This window comes from Cervus elaphus, chromosome 9, assembly GCF_910594005.1.
Source record: "Cervus elaphus chromosome 9, mCerEla1.1, whole genome shotgun sequence".
Lineage (NCBI taxonomy): Eukaryota > Metazoa > Chordata > Mammalia > Artiodactyla > Cervidae > Cervus > Cervus elaphus.
This window is the reverse complement of record NC_057823.1, coordinates 60,786,893-60,812,651: the sequence shown is the minus strand read 5'-3', so window position 1 is coordinate 60,812,651 and position 25,759 is coordinate 60,786,893. Positions and strand designations below refer to the sequence as shown.

General features: G+C 37.6%; 1 protein-coding gene across 1 annotated transcript in view; it reads left to right on the top strand.

Annotated features, from left to right (window-relative positions):
* The window catches only part of LOC122700361 (sperm-associated acrosin inhibitor-like), a 151,921-nt gene extending 126,687 nt beyond the window's left edge, over positions 1-25,234 (top strand). The window contains exons 3-6 of the mRNA XM_043913202.1: positions 21,890-21,966; positions 22,896-22,942; positions 23,914-24,029; positions 24,956-25,234. Coding sequence (XP_043769137.1) covers positions 21,890-21,966; positions 22,896-22,942; positions 23,914-24,029; positions 24,956-24,998 — 283 coding nt within the window. The 3' untranslated portion in view covers positions 24,999-25,234. The remainder of the gene's footprint in view (positions 1-21,889; positions 21,967-22,895; positions 22,943-23,913; positions 24,030-24,955) is intronic.
* Positions 25,235-25,759: the final 525 nt, after the last annotated feature.

The following is a 25,759-nucleotide window of genomic DNA, read 5'->3' as shown; positions in this document are numbered from 1 at the left end:
TCATTTAAAATTAATTATTAAAAATAAATGCTCATTTATGTTTTCTAATGAACTGTAGAATTAATATTTGAAAACAACAATATACCATCAATATAATGTCAGGTTCATGGTAATGACTTTATAAATATTTTTGCAAATGAAAGGATGATAGCATAATTACTATTTACTTAAAATCTCAAGTGTCTCTTCTTTATTTTATGTATTCATTAGAACGAAAACTTACTGAACAACATTAAGTGAGCCTCTAATAGACTTGCTTTTGTAGGGAGGCAGGATTTACCACTTCTAAAGGGATCTCTTGAGCATAAGGATTATTTCAGCTTGATTGTTTTTAACACACAAAAGACTCAGGAAGAACCTTTGACCTTCCCCCTAATTGCCTAAAAGAATCTAGATTGAGGACCTGTCCTAGGAAGGGAGCTTTCACCAGAGATACCTAGAGTATATAGTATAAACTTGGTGTGTTAGACAGCTCAGAACCTAGCAAATATCTCTCTGTGAATTGGTGTGTGTGTGTGTATATCATCTTGTCCATCTTTGGGATTTCTCATGTTTGGATTCCCCATGAGAAATTACATGGTTACATAATTAAATTTGATTTTCTCCTGTGAATGTGTCTTACATCAACTTAATTCATAGAGCAGCCAGAAGAACCTAGAATGGTTAAGAAAAAAATATTTTTCTCCCCAACACTTTCAACCAAGCTTTATCCTTTCTTTTATAGGTAGTTTGTATAAGCGATACTTTAACAGTCATTTTTTTCTTTTAGTGTTCTGAGGGTTTAGACCCTTGTTGAATTAATATTTTCAAACTCTTCCTTTTCCTCCTGATTCCCTTGTCTCTTTCCAACTCACCTACTTGGAAAGTTCGCACATATCATCGTAAAATCTGTAACTGCATTCATTTCCTTCTTTCTTCCTCATACTTCTGGGTTCATCAGATCAAATTGTCCCAAGTCTCCTGCTGAGGGAACACTACGATATATCTGTGAGGCATCTCTCCTGACCTACTAATAGCCACCAGGGAGTACACAGCCTATCTCTGCCTCTTATCTGCTCTGGGCTCTCTGTATTACCCTACCGGTCTTCTCACTTGCAGGTCAGTAAGAGTTACTTAATTGGGTGGAGGTGGATGGTTAGGAAGGAAGGTTGAATAAGATAGTCACTGTTGCTTCCCTGCTCCCCACCCCAACTCCAGTTATCTCTCCATCAGGTAGATCAAATGGGGAATGTAGGGAGGTAGCCCTAGTCTGTAGCATTGCTGTGAGCATTGGTCCAGATTTATGATTCCAGAAATAACTATTCCTGTTTTTCAGAAGAAAACACAGAGATTGAAATGTACATGCTTACTCTAAGTGCAGCCAGCCTACTTGTGGGTTGACTCAAAGATTTTGAGGACTAACCAGCTTCTTCTCACATGTTCACAGAGCAGTTTTCCTGGATTTTCTCTCAGATTTCAGGGTAGTCTTCTGATAACATGACATTTCTTGCTGAATTGTAGGGTTGGGGGAACAACGAAGGGAGCAGTCCACCTTAACTTAGGATGTAGGGGTTTGGAATAGTTCCTCTGCAAGTCACACACTTTATAAGATTATTTAGATTTCTTTTACCTGCCCATTGGAAGTGGGCCATATAACTCTGTGCCACTATTACCAACATACTGAAGGGTTTCTTTGACAGATTTGATAAAATGCCTCTCACCTCCTTTTGGATCAAAGTGATTTTCATCATTTTGGCCTTTACTGTGTATTCTGGTGACTATATTTTCCAGTCTTGAGTAAAACACTATATATCTTAAGAAATGCAGGAAGCTTTTTGCTGTAGCTTAGGTATGAAATGGTGGTTTTATTGGGTTTGTAATTCTTACATTGGTAAAATGATACAGGGCTTTTTATAAGCTCCTTTTAAACATTTCATCATTGAATTGCTTTTTCTCATTTACCATATTACAGAAGTTAAAATAAAGTGGTGCATTAAAATGGGGAGTAGACCTTATCTCCTTGTTTAACTAAATTATTTTTCCATTTGGGGCCCAGATTCTCATGTTGTTAAATACAATGTGTCAGGAAAGAATGAGCTCTGCTAGCTCTGGAATTCCTTGAAAATCTGACATTTTAATTATCAGCCTTGAATCCATGAAATTAAGGCCTTGAGTTAGGAGAGAACTCATTCAAACTGAGTTGACCAGTTAGTTGTCTTCCTTAAAGTTCGAGGTTGCCCATAAACTTTGGAAATAGGGAACTGTTAGGTGTTGAATAAAACCGTGACCCTGATATTGAGCAGAATTTCTTCACATTCAAGAGACCTCGCCTAGAGCATTATCTTCATCACAGTGAAATCTCTCTTTTACAAAGCTTTAAAAAATTAATATCTTTAAGCAGGATATTAGGAGTTACTAAAAAATAATACTTACTATTTTTCACAGAGCTAGGTTAATTTGGGGATGAATTTTTTCTAAGTTTTGAATATATTTGAGAATTTATATTTTGCTGCTACAACAAAATTTTTACTTCATTAGCTGTAGTTCCTTGAATAGACCACTTACATAGGTTTCTGCTGCCAATGTGCATGTGGGACTCATGTTTTTAAGCTGTTCTTTGATTGCAGAAACCGCTGTTACAAAGTCATCAAGGTACAAGCATTTGGTAAGTTACTACCAGCTCGTTTGGAAGTTGAAACATAGATTTTTAAACATTTTCAGTTTTTAAAATCACAGCAAAATTGATCAAACTGAATGCACAAAGCATTCATTCTTCAAAAAGGAAAACTGAGTATGTTATTATTATACCATGGTTAAGAAATAGAATTTAACAAGGAATACAAATGCATTTAGCAATTGCTTTACAAGGTGATAATATATTTTTCCCATTAACTTAAAATTCCTATCACAGGTAATTATTTGCTGCATAAAAAACTGAGAGATATAAAAGTGTGTTTAGAGCAGAATTACTTATTCTAATAAAATGAAAGGGGAAAAAGCACCGTCCCAGTTCCCACTGTGTAGAAGAATAAATAGTAATGATTTCTATTGACCAAATAGTGAAATATGACTTGAGGGTGAAAATGTGGAATTTCATATTAAGATTTAAGAAGATTGTATTCAAAAATTCATTTTATAATAAGTGTATATTAGCTATGATAGACTGTGGTCAATACAGTAATGTGAAAACATGCATGAAAGCGTGTCATCCAGTCTGTGCAACCAATGGTCACACGTATTGCAATAACTTGTTTTTTTTGTGTGTGTGGGTGGTGCACTCAAGAAAACAATAGTAAATATTTACTCTTCCGAAGTAATTTAAAAAACCATGAAATGAGAAGAAAATCCATTTTCTGATAATCTAAATACAACATATACTGAAAATTAATATTTCTCTAAAGGCCAAGGAAACACACTTCTATCATGTCTTAAAATTCTTACTTCTGAAAGTAGTACTAAACTATCCACTAAAGTCATTCTGTATATTTTACAAATGAACAAACTCATAACCTTCATTTAATTTAACTGATTATGAATTACTCATGGCAGACTAGTGACCAAGGTAATGTTTTTCCAAGTATCTGAAGGTCAGTAGTAGATCTCATTGGAGCCATGAGAATCAGCCTTGCAGATCTCCAGCCACAGGGGGGCATAATTGAGCAAGGAACAGACTAAAGATTACACTCTAATATATCCCTTACAATGGGCACAATAAGGCTAGAAAGGGCCTCAGGTGATAGTCGGCTTTGTCTCCTGAAATGATGATGGTGGCCTTTGAAACTTTCCTGAGAGTGCAGAGCAGTCTAGGATATATTGAACCAAACTCACTGTCCTCTCTCTTCCACTCAGAAAGAGTTTGTGGCCTAAAGCTTCGACAGCGTTTTCTGCAACAGTCCCCCCTGTTCTTTGACACGTGTTCTGTCTCATGAAATCTCTACCCAACTCAAAATCGAGTCTGCCTCTTGGAAAATGTGAAATAACACAGTGGCTGTTGCTTCCCTTTCTTAAGTCTCGTCTGAATGATTGAGCAAATCAGTTCAGGTCAGTCACTCAGTCGTGTCCAACTCTTTGCCACCCTGTGGATTACAGCACGCCAGGCCTCCCTGCCCATCACCAACTCCCGGAGTTTACTCAAACTCATGTTCATTGAGTCAGTGATGCCATCCAGCCATCTCGTCCTCTGTCGTCCCCTTCTTCTCCCATCTTCCATCTTTCCCATAGTCAGGGTCTTTTCAAATAAGTCAGTTCTTCATCAGGTGGCCAAATTATTGGAGTTTCAGCTGCAGCATCAGTCCTTCCAATGAATATTTAGGACTGATTTCCTTTAGCATGGACTGGTTGGATCTCCTTGCTGTCCAAGGGACTCTCAAGAGTCTTCTCCAACACCACAGTTCAAAAGCATCAATTCTTTGGTGTTCAGCTTTCTTTATACAGCTGTCACAACCATACATGACTAATGGAAAAACCATAGCTTTGACTACATGGACCTTAGTTGGCAAAGTAATGTGTCTGCTTTTTAATGGATGGGATGGGGAGGGAGGTGGGAGGGGGGTTCAGGATGGGGAACACATGTACACCCATGGCGGATTCATGTCAATGTATGGCAAAACCAATACAATATTGTAAAGTAATTAGACTCCAATTAAAATAAATACATTTATTAAAAAAATATGCTGTCCAGGTTGGTCATAACTTCTCTTCCAAAGAGCAAGCATCCTTCAAATTCATGGCTGCAGTCAACATCTGCAGTGGTTTTGGAGGCCAAAAAAATAAAGTCAGTCACTGTTTCCCCATCTATTTGCCATGAAGTGATGGGACCGGATGACATGATCTTAGTTTTTTGAATGTTGAATTTTAAGCCAGCTTTTTCACTCTACTCTTTCACTTTCATCAAGAGGTTCTTTACTTCCTCTTTACTTTCTGCCATGAGGCTGGTGTCACCTGCATATCTGAAGTTATTGATATTACTCCCAGCAATCTTGATTCCAGATTGTGCTTCCTCCAGCCCAGCGTTTCTCATGATGTACTCTGCATATAAGTTAAATAAGCAGGGTGAAAACATACAGCCTTGACGTACTTCTATTCCTATTTGGAACCAGTCTGTTGTTTCATGTCCAGTTCTAACTGTTGCTTCCTGACCTGCATGCAGATTTCTCAAGAGGCAGGTCAGGTGGTCTGGTATTCCCATCTCTTTCAGAATTTTCCACAGTTTATTGTGATCCACACAGTCAAAGGCTTTGGCATAGTCAATAAAGCAGAAATAGATATTTTTCTGGAACTCTCTTGTTTTTTTGATGATATAATGGATGTTGGCAATTTGATCTCTGGTTCCTCTGCCTTTTCTAAAACCAGCTTTAACATCTGGAAGTTCACAGTTCATGTAATGTTGAAGCCTGGCTTGGAGAATTTTGAGCATCACTTTACTAGCGTGTGAGATGAGTGCAATTGTGTTGTAGTTTAAACATTCTTTGGCATTGCCTTTCTTTGGGATTGGAATGAAAACTGACCTTTTCTAGTCCTGTGGCCACTGCTGAGTTTTCCAAATTTTCTGGCATATCGAGTGCAGCACTTTCACAACATCATCTTTTAGAATTTGAAATAGCTCAACTGGAATTCCATCACCTCCACTAGCTTTGTTCATAGTGATGCTTCCTAAGGCCCACTTGACTTCACATTCCAGGATGTCTGGCTCTAGGTGAGTGAGCATACCATCGTGGTTATCTGGGTTGTGAAGATCTATTTTACATAGTTCTGTGTATTCTTGCACCTGTTCTTAATATCTTCTGCTTCTGTTAGGTCCATACCATTTCTGTCCTTTATTGTGTCCATCTTTGCATGAAATGTTCCCTTGCTATCTCTAATTTTCTTCAAGTGATCTCTAGTCTTTCCCATTCTGATGTTTTACTCTATTTCTTTGCACTGATCACTGAGGAGGGCTTTCTTATCTCTCCTTCCTATTCTTTGGAACTCTGCATTCAGATGGGTATATCTTCCCTTTTCTCCTTTGCCTTTCACTTGTCTTCTTTTCTCAGCGATTTGTCAGACCTCCTCAGACAACCATTTTGCTTTTTTGCATTTCTTTTTCTTGGGGATGGTCTTGATCCCTGCCTCCTGTACAATGTCATGAACCTCCGCCCATAGTTCTTCAGGCACTCTGTCTATCAGGTCTAATCCTTTGAATCTATTTCTCACTTTCACTGTATAATTTAAGGGATTTGATTTAGGTCATACTTGAATGGTCTAGTGATTTTCCTACTTTCTCCAATTTAAGTCTGATTTTGGCAATAAGGAGTTCGTGATCTGAGCCACAGTCAGCTCCCAGTCTTGTTTTTTGCTGACTATATAGAGCTTCTCCATCTTTGGCTGCAAAGAATATAATCAATCTGATTTTGGTATTGACCATCTGGTGGTGCCCATGTGTAGAGTCTTCTCTTGTGTTGTTGGAAGAGGGTGTTTGCTATGACCAGTGTGTTCTCTTGACAAAACTCTGTTAGCCTTTGCCCTTCTTCATTCTGTACTCCAAGGCCAGTCTTGCCTGTTACTCCAGGTGTTTCTTGACTTCCTAATTTTATATTCTAGTCCCCTATAATGAAAAGGACATCTTTTTGGGTGATAGTTCTAGAAGGTCTTGTAGGTCTTCAAAGAACCGTTCAACTTCAACTTCTTCAGCATTACTGGTCGGAGCATAGATTTGGATTACTGTGATATTGAATGGTTTGCCTTGGAAATGAACAGAGATCATTCTGTCATTTTTGAGACTGCATCCAAGTACTGCATTTTGGACTGCTTTTTTGACTGTGATGGCTACTCCATTTCTTCTAAGGTATTCTTGCCCACAATTAGATATAATGGTCATCTGAGCTAAATTCACCCATTCCAGTCCATTTTAGTTCACTGATACATAAAATGTGGACATTCACTCTTACCATCTCCTGTTTGACCACTTTCAATTTGCCTTGATTCATGGACTTAGCATTACAGGTTCCTGTGCAGTATTGCTGTTTATAGCATCAGACTTTGCTCTATCACCAATTACATCTGCAACTGGGTGTTGTTTTTACTTTGTCCCTGTGTCTTCCTTCTTTCTGGAGTTATTTCTCCACTGATCTCCAATAGCATATTGGGTACCTACTGACCTGGGGAGTTCATCTTTCAGTGTCATATCTTTTTGCCTTTTCATACTCTTTATGGGGTTCTCAGGGCATGAATACTGAAGTGGTTTACCATTCCCTTCTCCTGTGGACCACGTTTTGTCAGAACCCTCCACCATGACCCGTCCGTCTTGGGTGGCCCTACACAGCATGGCTCATAGTTTCATTGAATTAGACAAGGCAGTGGTCCATGTGATCAGATTGATTAGTTTTCTGTGAGATTGAGCAAATAGGAAGGATTAAAAAGTCCCATGGTAGGGACAGGACAGTGTAAGACAGGAGCAACAGGGGTCCTGCTCCTTATGGAAGTAGAACACAGCCTTTCTGTCATGTCCCATAGTTCAAATCTCCTCATTTAGGAACATTTTGTGTATTGCCAGAGAGTTTAATTTTCTGGGTTCTTTAATCATTTTCCCCTCTTCCTCTCTGATTATTTTTATAGAAAAAATTATGGCAAATTTACTCTTGCTATTATGGTAAATGTTGACTTTTTACTGGAGCTACACATTCCTACATCTTTTACTGTGATTTCATTTTGCAGTGGATTCTAGACATTTAGAGTTGCACAGACAGGGACTTCCATTCTTAGACGATCAGGTGAACCCTGCAGAATTCAAGGTGGAATGTAGGATATTCCAAGTTCTTTCTAACTTTAAGATCCTTTGGTTTCAGTATTGTTACTGTGTTCAGTTCTTCAATGCAAGTTTGAAAAACTAGTATCTTAGTCATATGTTTGGTAATGTAGAACCTCATGCAATTTGAAACATTAAATATTTGCTCCATAAAATGTCGAACGGTGTTATATATATTTTTTAACATGCCCCTTGTTTATTTGGTTGGCTAATTGGTTAAGACAAACATATTTTTCACACCTGTAGTCAGAAAGATATTTTCCAAAGATGACCAAATGTTAGATTACTTGGGTGTTTATAAAAAGTACAGATAACATGGATGCTCTCTGTACTAAAGACTTGGAACTCTTAGGAGAGGTGTCTGAATTGAAAGCTAAGAAGCAACCCAGATTAACATTATGGTCATGGATCTTAGTTAATACTGACTCTAAGGCCTACATTATGCCTATAATTGAATGAATTTCAAAATCTACAAAGAGATAATATAAGATTAATGATGCTTGGGAAAAATTTATCATGTTTTTCATTCTTGGTCCCACAAGTCAGTTGAGAGGTAAGTGGGTGCTCCTGGGATGGGAGTTAATATGGCCTTTATTGACTTAGGACTTGCTGTATTAGCTCCCAGTCAGATGTTTCTCCATTTGTCTCCATCTTCAGCCACAAGAAGCAGACTGTAGCTATGTGAGAAAAGGATTATTCATACCTTGAGTGTAATGGCAGAAATGTAGATTGACTGTTGAATGACAACTAGAAATCTATGACATATGCTATACTAGGCATTTTGTTCTTCTTTCTTCTCAATGGATACTTTTAAATTTCAGAGTTATTACTGTTGGAGCTATTAGATCATTTAAATCTCTAATATCCCTCTTAAGGAAAGTATACTTTAGAATGTTACACTGTAGAGCAGCATTAAAAAAATGTTTTCAGCCAGTTGCATCACATTTTCTTTGTAGAAGACTTTGTGAAAAAATTCTTTAGGAAACATGTATGTTTCATTTATGTATTTTTAAAATTCCATATATGTAAAGTTATGCTGTGCATCATGTCCTATGTCACATGTGAGAAATGAGATAATAAGCAAAAGCAGAGATAATGATTATTATCTAGATATTTAAATATATTGATTAAAGTTATTATCCACTAAGGAATGGAAATGCTCCTTTTTGTGTGACTGTTCTCAAAAGTTCTGTGAAACAGTTTTCCACATGTTATCCAAGTTAGTTCTTTGAAAAATCATGTTAGTACATATGAGCTCTATATTTTGGACATAATGAAAATGAGACACAGGAAATGTAACAATATTTTAAACCTAATATTTTGATAATGAAAGAGAGTTTGAATACAAAACTTGAAATTTTATTCTTTTTAATAGCCAGTTTATTGTTGTTTTTATAAACCCCAAATTAATCATTTTAGATGTGATGGAATAGTTAAAATACTTATTATGCATGCATGCATGCTAAGTCACTTCAGTCATGTCCAGCTCTTTGTGACCCTGTGGACTGTAGCTCACCAGGCTCTCTGTTCATGGGATTCTCCAGGCAAGAATACTGGAGTGGGTTGCCATGTCCTTCTACAGAAGAAAAAAAAATGTATATATATATGTGTGTGTGTATGTGTATATATAGAGAGAGACAGAGACAGAGAGAGAGACAGAGACAGAGACAGAGAAAGATAAGCAACCATCACCACAATTCAACGTTAGAGTGTTTACATCACTCCCACAAAATATCTCTCTCATCCTTTGGAGGTCGTGCCTTCTTACTACCCTCAAACCAAGGCAACTACTCATCTACATTGTATTTCTCTCTCTTTTTTTTTGCCTTTTCTAGGAATTTTATGTAAAGAGAATGAAACAATATGTGGTTTTATTTCTGCTTCTTTCACTTAACATATTTTTGTGGTTCATTCACACTATAGCATATATATCAGTAGTTCATTACTTTTTAATGTTTAATAGTATTCCATTTTGTATTCATATACTATGCTTTGTTTTGTTAACATGTTTATGGACTCTGGAATTGTTACCATTTTGGGGTTATTAAGAAAAGTGGTGCTTTGACCATTACTGTACAAGTCTTTTTCTTTTCTTCTTGGTTAAACACCTAATAGTGGAATGGATACTTCCTGTGGTAGGTTATCTTTCACTTTTCAATAACTTAACACTGTATTTTTCAAAGTGGTTGTATTTTCTTACATTCCCACCAGGAATGAATGAGGATCCATTTCCTCCACATCCTCACCAACAATTGCTATTCCTTACCTCTTTTTTCTTTTCCAGTTTCGCTGAGATATAATTAATGTACAGCACTGTGATCTGACTTACATATATCATGAAATAAGTTTACTGAACTTCCATCATCCTATAGAATACAAAATTAGAGAAACAGAAAAAAGTTTTTCCTTCTGATGAGAACTTCTGTAGAATTTACTCTCTGAAAAATTTTCACATATAATATATATATTAATAATATTTAACATGTTGTTCATTACAAACCTGGTACAATTATATTTGTCTTATAATTGGAAGTTTTACCTTTCAACTACTTTCATCCACCCACCTCTCCCTGGTAACTACAAATCTGATCTCTCTTTCTATGACTTTGCTTTTGAAATATAAATGACTACAACAAACAGCATGTTGGTTCCTGGTGCAACTATAGTGATTAAATATTTCTATATATTTTAAAATGAAAACCATGATAAATCTAGCTGTTACCTGTCACCATCCAAAGATATTGCATGATTATTGACTATATTCTCCACACTGTACATTTCATACCTGTGATCCTTTTATTTTGTAACTGAAAGTTTATACCTCTTAAGCTCCCTCACCTTATTTCCCTTCAGCCCCCAGCGCACTCCCCTCTGACAACTGACAACTACCTATTTTTCTCTATACCTGTGACTCTCTTTCTATTTATATTGTGTTTATTATCATTTCTTTTTGCTTCTCAGATTCCCCATATGTGAAATAATATAATATTTCTCTATCCATTTGATTTATTTCAATTAGCATAATACCCTCTTAGTTTATCCTTGTTGCCACAAAAGGCAAAATTTCATTCTTTGATATTGCTAAGCAATATTCCATTATGTATGTGTGTATACTTTGTATGTAAATATTTTTATCAATATCACATCTTTATCTGTCTATCTGTTGACTGGGCACTTAAATTCTCTCTGTATATTGGTTATTGTAAATGATGTTTAGTGAACATAGGAGTAAATATATCTTTTTGACATAGTGGATTTTTTCTTTGATAAATACCCAGATGTAGAATATAGGGATCATATGCTAGATGGCGCAGGAGCGCGGCGGCTGCGACATCACACGAGCATGGTCGGGAGGAGCTGCCCCGGGGCCGGGGGGCAGCAGCGGTGGCCAAAAGGAGCTACCCTGCATTGGAGGTAAGGAGCAACAGCTGCGCTTTGCTGGAGCAGCCGTGAAGAGACCCCACGTCCAAGTTAAGAGAAACCCAAGTAAGACGTTAGGCACTGAGAGAGGAGATCAGAGGGCAGACAGACTGGAAACTACAATCACAGACAACTAGCCAATCTGATCACATGGACAACAGCCTTGTCTAACTCAATGAAACTAAGCAATGCCTTGTGGGCCACCCAAGACAGCCAGGTCATGGTGGAGAGGTCTGACAGAATGTGGTGCACTGGAGAAGGGAATGGCAAACCACTTTAAGTATTCTTGCCTTGACAACCCCAAGAACAGTATGAAAAGGCAAAAAGATAGGACACTGAAAGAGGAACTCCCTAGGTTGGTAGGTGCCCAATGTGCTACTAGAGATCAGTGGAGAAATAACTCCAGAAAGAATGAAGGGATGGAGCCAAAGCAAAAACAACACCCAGTTGTGAATGGGACTGGTGATGGAAGCAGGGTTTGATGCTGTAAAGAGCAATATTTCATAGGAAGCTGGAATGTTAGGTCCATGAATCAAGGCAAATTGGAAGTGGTCAAACAGGAGATGACAAGAGTGAACATCGAAATTCTAGGAATCAGTGAACTAAGATGTACTGGAATGGGTGAATTTAACTCAGATGACCATTGTATCTACTATTGTGGGCAGGAATCCCTTAGAAGAAATGGAGTAGTCATCATAGTCAACAGAAGAGTCCAAAATGCAGTTCAGTTCAGTTGCACAGTCCTGTCTGACTCTTTGTGACCCCATGAACCGCAGCACGCCAGGCCTCCCTGGTCTGGTTGGTCCATCACCAACTCCCAGAGTCCACCCAAACCCATGTCCGTTGAGTCGGTGATGCCATCCAACCATCTCATCCTCTGTCATCCCCTTCCTCCTGCCCTCAATTTTTCTTAGCATCAGGGTCTTTTAATGAGTCAGCTCTTCGCATCAGGTGGCCAGAGTATTAGAGTTTCAGCTTCAACATCAGTCCTTCCAATGAACACCCAGGACTGATCTTCTTTAGGATGGACTGGTTGGATCTCCTTGCAGTCCAAGGGACTCTCAAGAGTCTTCTCCAACACCACAGTTCAAAAGAATCAATTCTTCAGCGCTCAGCTTTCTTTATAGTCCAGCTCACATCCATACATGACCACTGGAAAAACCATAGCTTTGACTAGACCAACACTTGTTGGCAAAGTAATGTCTCTGCTTTTTAATACGCTGTCTAGGTTGGTCATAACTTTCTTTCTAAGGAGTAAGCGTCTTTTAATTTCCTGGCTGCAGTCACCATCTGCAGTGATTTTGGAGCCCAGAAAAATAAAGTCTGAAACTGTTTCCACTGTATCCCCATCTATTTGCCATGAAGTGATGGGACCATATGGCATGATCTTAGTTTTCTGAATCTTGAGCTTTAAGCCAACTTTTTCACTCTCCTATTTCACTTTCATCAAGAGGCTCTTTAGTTCTTCACTTTCTGCCATAAGGGTGGTGTCATCTGCATATCTGAGGTTATTGATATTTTTCCTGGCAATCTTGATACAGTACTTCTACGCAATCTCAAAAACGACAGAATGATCTCTGTTCGTTTCCAAGGCAAACCATTTAGTATCATGGTAATCCAAGTCTATGCCCTGACCAGTAACACTGAAGAAGCTGAACAGTTCTATGAAGACCTACAAGACCTTCTAGAACTAACACCCAAAAAAGATGTCCTTTTCATTATAGGGGACTGGAATGCAAAAGTAGGAATTCAAGAAACACCTGGGGTAACAGGCAAGACTGGCCTTGGAGTACAGAATGAAGCAGGGCAAAGGCTAATAGAGTTCTGCCAAGAGAATGCACTGGTCATGGCAAACACCCTCTTCCAACAACACAAGACAAGACTCTACACATGGACATCACCAGATGGTTGACACCGAAATCAGATTGATTATATTCTTTGCAGCCAAAGATGGAGAAGCTCTATACAATCAGCAAAAACAAGATCGGGAGCTGACTGTGGCTCAGATCATGAATTCCTTATTGCCAAATTCAGACTGAAATTGAAGAAAGTGGAGAAAACCACTAGACCATTCAAGTATGACCTAAATAAAATCCCTTATGACTATACAGTGGAAGTGAGAAATAGATTTAAGGGACTAGATCTGATAGTGTCTGACGAACTATAGATGGACATTTGTGACATTGTACAGGAGACAGGAATCAAGACCATCCCCAAGAAAAAGAAATGCAATAAAGCAAAATGGCTGTCTGAGGAGGCCTTACAAATAGCTGTGAAAAGAAGGGAAGCGAAAAGCAAAGGAGAAAAGGAAAGATATACCATTTGAATGCAGAGTTCCAAAGAATAGGAAGGAGAGATAAGAAAGCCTTCCTCAGTGATCAGTGCAAGGAAATAGAGTAAAACATTAGAATGGGAAAGACCAGAGATCTCTTGAAGAAAATTAGAGATACCAAGGGAACATTTCATGCAAAGATGGGCACAATAAAGGACAGAAATGGTATGGACCTAACAGAAGCAGAAGATATTAAGAAGAGGTGGCACAATACACAAAAGAACTGTTCAAGAAAGATCTTCATGACGCAGATAATCAGGATGGTATGCTCACTCACCTAGAGCCAGACATCCTGGAATGTGAAGTCAAGTGGGCCTTATGAAGCATCGCTATGAACAAAGCTAGTGGAGGTGATGGAATTCCAGTTGAGCTATTTCACATCCTGAAAGATGATGTTGTGAAAGTGCTGCACTCAATATGCCAACAAATTTGGAAAACTCAGCAGTGGCCATAGGACTGGAAAAGGTCAGTTTTCATTCCAATCCCAAAGAAAGGCAATGCCAAAGAATGCTCAAACTACCGCACAATTGCACTCATCTCACATGCTAGTAAAGTAATGCTTAAAATACTCCAAGGCAGGCTTCATCAATACGTGAACCGTGAACTTCCAGATGTTCAAGCTGGTTTTAGAAAAGGCAGAGGAACCAGAGATCAAATTGCCAACATTCGTTGGATCATTGAAAAAGCAAGAGAGTTCCAGAAAAACATCTATTTCTGCTTTATTGACTATGCCAAAGCCTTTGACTATGTGGATCACAATAAACTGTGGAAAATTCTGAAAGAGATGGGAATAGTAGACCACCTGACCTGCCTCTTGAGAAACCTGTATGCAGTTCAGGAAGCAACAGTTAGAACTGGACGTGGACCCACAGACTGGTTCCAAATAGGAATAGAAGTACGTCAAGGCTGTATGTTTTCACCCTGCTTATTTAACTTATATGCAGAGTACATCATGAAAAACCCTGGCTTGAGGAAGCACAAGCTGGAATCAAGATTGCCAGGAAAAATATCAATAACCTCAGGTATGCAGATGACCCATCCTTATGGCAGAAAGTGAAGAAGAACTAAAGAGCCTCTTGATGATCGTGAAAGAGGAGAGTGAAAAAGTTGGTTTAAAGCTCAACATTCAGAAAACTAAGATCATGCCATATGGTCCCATCACTTCATGGCAAATAGATGGGGATACAGTGGAAACAGTTTCAGACTTTATTTTTCCGGGCTCCAAAATCACTGCAGATGGTGATTGCAGCCAGGAAATTAAAAGACGCTTACTCCTTAGAAAGAAAGTTATGACCAACCTAGATAGCATATTAAAAAGCAGAGACATTACTTTGCCAACAAAAGTCCATCTAGTCAAAGCTATGGTTTTTCCAGTGGTCATGTATGGATGTGAGCTGGACTATAAAGAAAGCTGAGCACTGAAGAATTGATTCTTTTGAACTGTGGTGTTGGAGAAGACTTGAGAGTCCCTTGGACTGCAAGGAGATCCAACCAGTCCATCCTAAAGATCAGTCCTGGGTGTTCATTGGAAGGACCTATGTTGAAGCTCAAACCCCAATACTTTGGCCACCTGATGCGAAGAGCTGACTCATTTGCAAAGACCCTGATGCTGGGAAAAATTGAGGGCAGGAGGAGAAGGGGATGACAAAGGATGAGATGGTTGGATGGCATCACTGACTTGATGGACATGGGTTTGGGTGGACTCTGGGAGTTGGTGATGGACAGGGAGGCCTTGTGTGCTGCGGTTCATGGGGTCACAAAGAGTCGGATACGACTAAGTGACTGAACTGATGTTCTGTTTTTAATTTTGTGGAATCTCCATACAGTTTTCCATTGAGGCTTTACCAATTTACATTCTCACCAACAGTGCATGAGGGTCCTCCTTTGTGCATATCCTTTCTAACATTTGTTATTTGTTTTCTTTTTGATAGTAGCCATTCTGACGGATGAGAAGTAGTATATTATTGTGGTTTTGATTTGCTTTTACCTGATGGATAGCAATGCGAAGCATCTTTTCACATTCCTATTAACCATCTGTATATCTTCTTTGGAAACATGTCTCTTCAGATCCTCTGCTCCTTTTTTTATTGTTGTTCATATTGAGTTCTATGATTTCTTTGTATGTTTTGGACTTACCCCTTATCAGGTGTCCTCCCACATTAGGTACACATCCTTTGAGATGTGTTGATAATTTCCTTCACTCTCCAGAAGCTTTTTAGTTTGATACACTCCCATTTGGATTTTTTTTGTGTGTTTTCCTTGCCTGAGAGACATATTTTTTAAAAAAAATGCTAACACTGATGTCACAGAGTGTGCTGTCTTTTAGTTTTCTTCTAAAACGTTTATGGTTTCAGGTCTTACATGTAAATATTTAATGTATTTTGAATGTAGTTTTGTGCCTGGTGTATGAGAATAGTTCCTTATGTGTGTAGGTGTCCACCTTTCCTAACATTTATTGAAAAAGCTATCTTTTCTGCATTGTATATTCTTGCCTCTTTTATTGTAGATTAATGTGCCCATGTAAGTATAGTTTCATTTCTGGGCATTTATTGTGCTCCACTAATCTACATGTAAGTTTTTGTGTCAGAACCATACTATTTTGATCATGATGGCTTTGTAATATAGTTTGAAATCATGGAATATGATACCTCCAAGCTTTGTTCCTTTTTCTCAAGACTGTTTTGTTATTTGGGGTCTTTTGTGTTTCCATACAAATTCTAGGATTATTATAGTTCTGTGAAAAAATGCCATTGGTATTTTGATATAACATTAATTCTTCCAGCTCATGAACATGGTTAATCTTTCTGTCATGGCAAATCTTTCCATCTGTTTTTGTAATGTTCAACTTTTTTCATCCAGTGCCTTATATTTTCTGAGTACATGTCTTTTTCTTCCTGGGTATTTTATTGCTTTTGATGGAAAGTTTTTTTAGTTTCTTAATGATATTCATTTCTTAATTTCCTTTTCTGATAGTTCATTGCTAGTATATAGAAATTCATTGATTTTTGTATATTAATTTTGTATCCTACACCCTTTGCTGAATTCATTGATGAGCTCTAGTTTTGGTGGCATCTTTAAAGTATTCTATGTATAATATCCTGTCGTCTACAATTAGTGACAGTTTTACTTCTTCCTTTCCAATTTTGATTCCTATTATTTATTTTCTGATGGCTGTGGCTAGACTTCCAATAATATGTGGAATAAAAGTGGCAGTGTTACTGAATTACAAGCCTGTGAGCCCAACACACAATGAGGTCAATTAATACTAAAACATTAGATTTGGAACAGAGAAAGGTTTACTGCAAGTTCATACAAGGAGATGGGTGGCTCATGCCCTAAGAACCCCGAAATGATTGAAAGCTTTCAGCAAGCCCCTTTAAAGGCAAAAGGTGAGGGAGGGGTGTGGTTAGTTGTTGCAGACTTCTTGGTGTCAGATCCTTTGTTCTTGAGGTCAGGTCATAGTCAGCTAATAATATTCCTGTAAAACTCTACCAAATGAATGTTATTCTCTGTCCTGACAAAAAAGGCAAGGTCCTAAGGCACAACTTTCACCCTCAAAGGTCCCAGTCCTGGCTAAGAGGAGGCAGATCTCAGTTGGCAGCTCCTTCAGGGCCAGGTTCCTACATCCCACTCAGCTGTCATCCCTGAGGGAGCCAGGGACCCAACCCAACTGGCCCTCAGTCTCCTCAGGCTGTCCAAATTGGGGGGACCAGGTCTTACAGATGCAACCCAGGCAGATGACTACTGCTGTGACGTCGCAGAGATAGGGATGGGGGAGAGGCTCATTGCTGCCTCAAGGCCTGGGCCAAGGCTAGTAGAGGGCCTTAGTAAGGGCTCTGGAGCCTGTAGGATGTAGTCCCCAGTCTTTTCCCTGGGTCCTTCAGCTCACCCACTGGATCAAGGCTGGGTGAGTTAGTGGGCCTCTAGGAGAAGGCCTGAATCTGCCTCTTATCTCACTCTCCACCTGCTGACCAGCACACCACTCACCCCTGGCTGAATCACTACCCTAATGGTCCCCTATTGGCAGTTATTTCTGGGTAGGGCCCACTGCAGCACCGACCAATAGCTGAGCAGGACAACCATGGTCACTCATTGACAGTTGGTTGCTTGTGGGTAGGACTCACTGAGGCACTGACCAATGGCTGAGCAAGATCCATTGCCTAGTAACAGCATACAGAATAATGAGGCACACCAATGGCTGTCTGCTAAGGGCTATGCTCATCCTGCTCTATTACAACAGGAGTGAGTATCTTTGACTTTTCCCTCATCTTGGAGGAAATGCTTTCTACTTTTGATCATTGAGTGTAATATTAGCTGTGGACTTGTCATAGATTGATTTTATTATGTTGATTGTGTTCCCTGTGTAGTCACTTTTGAGATTTTTTTTTAAATCATAAATGAATGTTGAATGTTGTCAGAAGCTTTTTCTTCATCTATTGAGAAAATCATTTATCACTTTTGTTCTTTGATTTCTTACTGTATTGTATCATATTAACTGATTTGTGGAAATTGAATATATAGTTCATGGAATTCTCCAAGCCAGAATACTGGAGTGGGTAGCCTATCCCTTCTCCAATGGATCTTCCTGACCCAGGAATCAAACTGGGGTCTCCTGCATTGTAGGTGGATTCTTTACTAACTAAGCTACCAGGGAAGCCCTAGTGTATCACATTGATTGATTTGTAGAAACTGAATCATCCTTGTATCCCTGGGATGAATCTCACTGGATCATGTTGTATGATCCTTTTAACATAATGCTGAATTATGTACACTAATATTTTGCCGGGGACTGTTTCATCTATGTTCATTAGTGCTTTGCCAAGCTTTACTTTATTGTGCCTTGCAGGTACTGTGTTTTTTTGATAATTGAAGGTTTGCGGCAATCTAGTGTTGTCAGTTGATGGTTAGCATTTTTTTTAGCAATAAAGTATTTTTAAATTAAGGTACGTGCATTGTTTCTAAGACATAATGCTACCGCACACTTTATAGGTTACATATATATGTGTATGCTAAGTCCCTTCAGTTGTGTCCAGCTCTTTAACTGTTGCCCGCCAGGCTCTGTAAACATAACTTTTACATGCATTGGGAAGCCAGTAAATTTGTGTTACTTACTTCATTGCAATATTTACTTCATGCAGTAGTCTAGAACCAAATTCTTCCATATCTCCAAAGTAATATGTTTTGTCATATTCAATAAACCTGGAATGTATTCATATATATATTTCTGCCAGAGGGGATGGGGAAATCTTATGACCATGTAGACAGACTGCACTATCTTGTATTCAGTGAACATCTAACAGGATCTCCTAAGCACTATAAACTTTGGTATATTAGAGAAGAAGCATATATTTCAGCATTCTCCAGCTAGAGTGAATTCTAAATATACAAAACAGGCTGGTATCCAAAGTTCACCCATCACCATTTCACATAAGCTGATACATTTCTGTATGTTATATATAACATGATTTCACCAAAGATCTCGAAATTTCTAATTTTGCAGATCATGGATGTGAATTGTGTTAATTAGAGAGGAATAATTAATTTCTTCACATGCTCTGGACTTAAATAAATAGGAAGTTGAACCATGTTTATAGATGAAAATTCTTAAAAATAAAAAAATGGAAATTATTACTTCATTAACTTAATTAGTAAACAAATTTAATTTATTCCCAAATGGAGAAATTTGTCCCTGAACAAAATCTTCCAAATATGAACATTTTATACTTGTATATATGTTTAAATGTGTATGTGAAAACATAAATACTTCAAATGGCACTCATTTAATGAGGTACAGAGAAACAGGCATGCTTGTAGCCTATCTTTTCCATAGGAAGATGGTGTAAGAGTTTTGAAGAGTAAATTGGTCTTATCTTTAAAATTTCAACTGCACAGATTATTTGACCCAACAAAGCAACTATTAAAATATAGAATTAGGTGAGTGAACATGTGGTGACCTGCACAACTTACAAGATTGCTGGCAAAAGTATTTATTTGTATTTATATATGGTTATATGAAGATATACTATAAAAAAAATTTAAAAACCTAGTTACAAGGAAGTATCTTGATTTTATTATTCTGTCTCTATTCTTATCTATCATCAATCATATTTAAGGCCAGCATCTTCAAATTTCTCTTAGTTCCATCTTCATTTTGACCTTTCTAGTGAGTCTGCATCAAATTTCCTTCAGTTTCCCTTTTTTAAGGATACTTGTGATGACATTTAGGGCTCACTTAGATAACTTATGTTTATATATATGTGTGTGTATATGTGTATATTTATATACTATGTGTATATAGATGTCTATGTGTATCTCTAATGATAATGTTATTACATATATGTTTTATTATATGTATATGTTAGTATATTTGTAACTATATAGATATATATGACTATATATACATTTGTGAATATATCCATATACACACATATGCATATATTTATGTGTGATTTTAGTATAGTTATGTAATAAATACCTGTACCTTTATGCATATAAATATATTTATATATGTAAGCATTTTCAGAAAAGATATGCATCAAATAACCCACATATCTGACACTCCTTTAGCAGATAATTTCAAAAACTTGTGACCTGTTCTGTTTCATAGGCAGTGTCTCCAGCTGTTAATCTCCACTAACAAATGCACATAGAGAAAAAAAGCCAGTACAAGGACTTTACATTCACTTCAACTCCAAACTTCAGTTTAATTTCTCCTTTAATGTCATGTGCCAGGATTATCTGCATAGACGTCTCTGATGGTATCTCTGTGATATTTCAAAAATCTAGTGGAAGCATTGTCATAACTTCACTATAATATAGGAAAAATTTTTGTATTTAGCAGATTTTGTGGGTTTTGAATAGCGGTATTCAAAGGTTCTTTTCTAAATCTTAGCTTTCTTCACTGAAAAAAAGTCAGGTTAGATTAGGGTGACAGATGTAAGCCTAACACAACTTTAAGTGCATCCTGTTTTAATATTTTATCCCTAATATTTATGACAAATCTTTAAGACAGAAATTATTATTCTCATATTTAAAATTAGGAAATAGTAGATTAGAAAGTCTGAATATTATCTCAAGGTTGCTTAGTGGTAGATGGCATTTGAACTCTGGACTTTCAGGCTGTGAAGCAGATTAAATAGTTTATATTACATCTCTTACTAATACTTCAAACTCTGTTTGGTTTCATACTTGACTAAAGATCGTAAACTATATCCATCATATAGTTTAGGGTGTTGTCCCTTGTGATCTCAATTGTATTCCCAAGCTTTCTTGCTCTCCTTGATATTCACATGCTGTCCTCCAGCTCAGCTTCCCAAAGCTGGCTACTCTGGCTGTCACCTGGGAGCTTTTTGAACATTCCTGGTCATGAATTTGTACTATAATCCTACAAGATGTTCTCATTGGGGAAAACTGATTAAAGGAACACAGTAACTCTTCTGTGTTAGTGCTTACAGCTTTATGAAAATGACCCTTTAACTAAAAAAAAAAAAAAAAAAAAGTGAAAATCAAATCTCCAATTGAGTCTAATGGGCTTCTAGTGTCCTTCAAAATACTAAGGGTGTAGGTATGTATCTAATTATAGCTCCCAAAACTCATTCTTCTCTTTGTGGTTTGATGAGTCTTCGTTTTCAACTCAGGAGCTTGGAAAGCTCTCCCATCTCTTCTATACCTTAGGGTTTCAAAGCGTGGTTGTCACCTTCTCCCTTCCTCATACATGTTCATCAGATTACAATTGCCCCAAACCCCCACTGAGAGATGATCTGTGTTAGATCTTTACGAGGAAGAACACAGAAAACCTCAGGGTCTTATCTGCTAGGGTTCATCTGTGTCCCTGCACCAGGCTCCTCACCTACAATCCATTAAAGGAGACTCCTCAGCTGGGGGAAATTGAGGAGAGGAGACCCTACACATGCAGTCCCTGGAGCTGCAACCCTCACTCTCTGCCACCTTCTTTGTGTCAGGTAGGTCAGGTGGGGATGCTGTGGAGGCAGCCCTGGTCTGTCACACTGGAGTGAAGACTGCTCCAGGTCAGTCCTTTCTGAAACAACTATTTATTTTCTGAGGAAAAAATAAACTTCCAAAGTGCATATTTCTTTAAATGCAGCCAGGCTCCTTGTGGGCTGAGCCAAGGGTTGGGAGAGTGAACTTCTCCTTCTTAAAGTAGGCAAAGAGGACCTGTCCTAGTGTTTCTCTCAAGCCTCTACGAGGCCTTCTGTTCACCTGTATGTCCTGTGGATTGGGGCAAGATTCCCACCATAATTACAAATCTAGGAGAGGGGATCAGTTCCTATAGAAGTAAGAAACTTTCACTTGGAAATGGGCAATTTGTTCGTGCGACGGTGTGTTATGAGCATTCCTGTGCATTTCTTCTACAGACTTGATAAAATGTCTTTCTTCTCGTCATGGATCAAAGCTATTTTAATCATTGGCTTGGCATTTCCTCTTTATTGTGGTGAGTAAATTTTTCAATCTTGGATGAAGCAGTTCACACATCATAGAAAATGCAGGAAACAACTACTATTATCAAGGAGCGGAGGAGCTTGCTGTGCTGGGCGTGTAATTCTTAAACTGGCACAATGAAATGACACGTGTTACAAAAATCTTGTCACAAATTGCATCAGTTGATTGGTTTCTCATTTCCCTCCTTAGAAATGTAGAGCTAGAAAGAGTGGTTAGAATGAACAGTAGAATTTAGATGTTTGTTCATTTAGGACTAAGATATTTATCTAATTTTCCCCATTTTTGGAGGTTGGATTTCATGGTTGCTCAATGCAGAGTGTGGGGAGTAATACTGTCCTCTAGATCTGGTATTCCTCAACAATCCTACTCATTCCTTGCCAGCTCTGAGTGCACTAAAGTCAAAATTTGTGTTAGGAGAGAACTAATTGATCCCTCTGCTGACCACTTATCTTTCTTAAAGCACAAGGTGGCCCATGAATTTCAGAGTAGAGTAGCTGTGAGGTATTAAAGTGATTCATGATACTCGAGCTGAGCTTGAAGAAATTAAGTAGTAATTAACTTATTCATATTAAGTGACTTCATACAAGCATATTAAGTTGCACTAAGCAAGGTGCTTTTTCTCTGACTAGAATATCTTATTTATAAAAATGAGGAAAAAAGGTATCTCCACAGAAAGTTTGGTGATTATTAAACCATACTTAAAGTTATTTTTTCACAGATAATGAGGTGAATTTAGAATTCTGTTTCCAGATTCAGAGTTATTTTGTGAAATTATTATTTTGATACTGCCATAGTAGCCTCACCTCATTACTTGCTGTGTTTGTGTAGGTGATTTGTATAGATGTGGGTATATCCTATCAAAGGCTGTTTTTTCCTCTTCATCATCTTACTTTTCATCTTCCTTTTGTATGTTGATTGCAGAAACTTCTTTTGCATCTCCAAGAAAAACGCGTGACATGCGTGACGCTGTAAGTTTATATTGATTAATGTGGGAATTGAAAAAGGTAAACTTTTCATTATTTAGTTTAAAAGCTAATTTTACAAAAAAAATAACACCACATAATAATTCTTCAGAAAGTAAGATAAAGTGTCCTTATTACACTAAGTTCAAGAAATAGAATCTTGCCAGCCATTCAAACCATCTGTCATTTCAGATAAGGTAAAAATATCCCTTACTCAAAATTCTATTATCGGGCATAACCTTTGTTGTATACCATCATCTGAAAGCAGTTAAGTGGTGTTTAAAGTTGAATTGTTTACCCTAGAAAAGAGAAAGGCTAAAATTAAAGTAGCTAAAAAAAATTCCACTTATAGGAGGAATATAAAATAATAATTTTCATAAAACCTCAGAGTGAAATTATATAGAGGCGAAGAAAGTCAACTACATTTCTGAACAACTAAACAGATGAATATATTTAAACATGCCTAAAAATCAGCTCATATAGCAGTAAGTAAGTGAATGAGCATTCCTATGTTCCAATAAGAATTTAGGTATTATATGTTAAAAAAAAAAAGCAGATTATGTCAGTATACACACACTTCTATTTATTTATGTAAATTACCAACACTGCCATTACTAACCAAATTATATATATACGTATATGGTTAAATACACATTTATAAACACTCATATATATGAAAAAATACATATATGGTAGTAATCTGAGAGTATCAGATTATGTAATAATGAAACTATTGAGGAAAACAGGAGAATTATAACAAATTCACTTTTTTATAGTTGGGATAGTTGCATTCCAGTGTTGTGTTGGTTTCTACTGTACAGCATTTTTTATATGTGAGTAACTTGTGTCTATTTTTAAACTTCAATATAGAATATATTTCATTTTGGTACATACCATGACGTATTAAGAACAAAGAACATTTTATTCAAGAAATTCATTATCTGAAAAATATTATGTTTTCTGTTTATGTTTAACAGCCAGTGTGTGGTATATATGTTGGTCAATTACATTTTTGTACCAGAGAAATGGATCCAATCTGTGCAACAAATGGCAAAACATACTCCAATAAATGCGTTTTCTGCAGTGAAAAAATGTAAGAACAAACAACTCAATATTGCCATTCCAAAATAATGAAGACACAATCAGAAAATAATAGGAACATCCATGTTTCTGATAGCCAAGGCACAGTAAAACATGGAAAATAACTGTTCTTTCATGTAAAAGCCACAGAAATGCACTGGTATCTTTGCCTGAAGTCTCATTCATAAAAATAGTTTTTATTTGACCTTGAAGTATATTCCTGCTGGATGTTTCCTACATGTATAAACCAATTACATTTACTTGATTTAATTGCTTGACTTAATACTGGCAGTCTGGTGACCAGTATAATGTAATTCTTAACTCTGGAGGTTGACTAATAACCTCTATGATGTAGCTCCAAGCTACCGGGAGCATAACTGAGCAAGACACTCTACTGCCTTTAGAAATTTAAATTCATTACAATTTATGTCAGAAGGGAACTCCTCTGATGGTTCACTTTGTCCCCTGAACTCCATGACAAGACTCCAAACCTTCCTCAGAGAGCAGGCAGTCTAGGACACTTCTACCTAAGCTCCCTTCCTGCCTCCTACCCTCTGGGGGTGTTCCCAGTCTAAAGGTTCAGCCAGCCATCCTACTTCCTGCTTCAGTTTCTCTCTCTGGTATTTCCTCTCACTGAATCCCCAGATGGGCTTCTACTTTTAGAGAACCAGGAATACAATCTCTAATCCTCTTCCTGAGGTCTGGGTGGGTTCCAAGGCTGAGTCAGGAGGGAACATGTAGGAAAAGTCAAGTAGCCCCAGGGGGTCAGGAGGACCTGTGCAGGGTGGCGGGGGTGGGAGGGCCCCGCTGCTTATGGAGCACAGCCCTCCTAGCTCTGTCACAGTCAGAGTCTCCTCATGGAGAAGCACTTAGTGCAATAGTCAGGCAATTTTAAATACTTTTTAAAAATAATTTTTCTTTCTTTTTCTTTCTTTACAGAGAAAAGGGAAAATTTGATTTTAGTCATTGGGGTCGTTGCTGACTCTGCCTCAGCCACGCAATCCTATGGCTTTTATTGCAATCCTATTTTGCTATGGATTCTACAACCAATTAGTCTTCTAAAACAGGGCTTTAAATTCCTAGATGACCAAACTAAGCCTTCAGTAGTACACAAGACAAGAATGTAGATTGTTGGAGAATTTTTCCAACTCTAAGAACCCACCAATGAAAAAGATTCCTTTTTTTCTTTCTTCATTTAAACATTGACAATTGAAAACCTACCTTAATTGTGTGTTTGATAATAGAAAACCTAATACAGTTTGTAATCATGAATATTTCAGTCAATAAAATGTTAAATAATATTACCTTTATTGAAATACCCTTTCTGTTTTTGGTTGATTAGTGGGTTAAAACATCTGAATACTTTTGGTAGCTATAATTAAAGAAAGAGTCTCAAAGGTGAATAATTCATTACTTGGAAGTTTATTAAAAGTGCAGACAGTTGTGTTTCTCTTTATTCTAAAGAGTCAAAAACCACATGAAAAGATGCTCAACATCACTCATTATCAGAGAAATGCAAATCAAAACCACAACGAGGTACCATTACACGCCAGTCAGGATGGCTGCTATCCAAAAGTCTACAAGCAATAAATGCTGGAGAGGGTGTGGAGAAAAGGGAACCCTCTTACACTGTTGGTGGGAATGCAAACTAGTGCTGCCACTATGGAGAACAGTGTGGAGATTCCTTAAAAAGCTGGAAATAGAACTGCCATATGACCCAGCAATCCCACTCCTGGGCATACA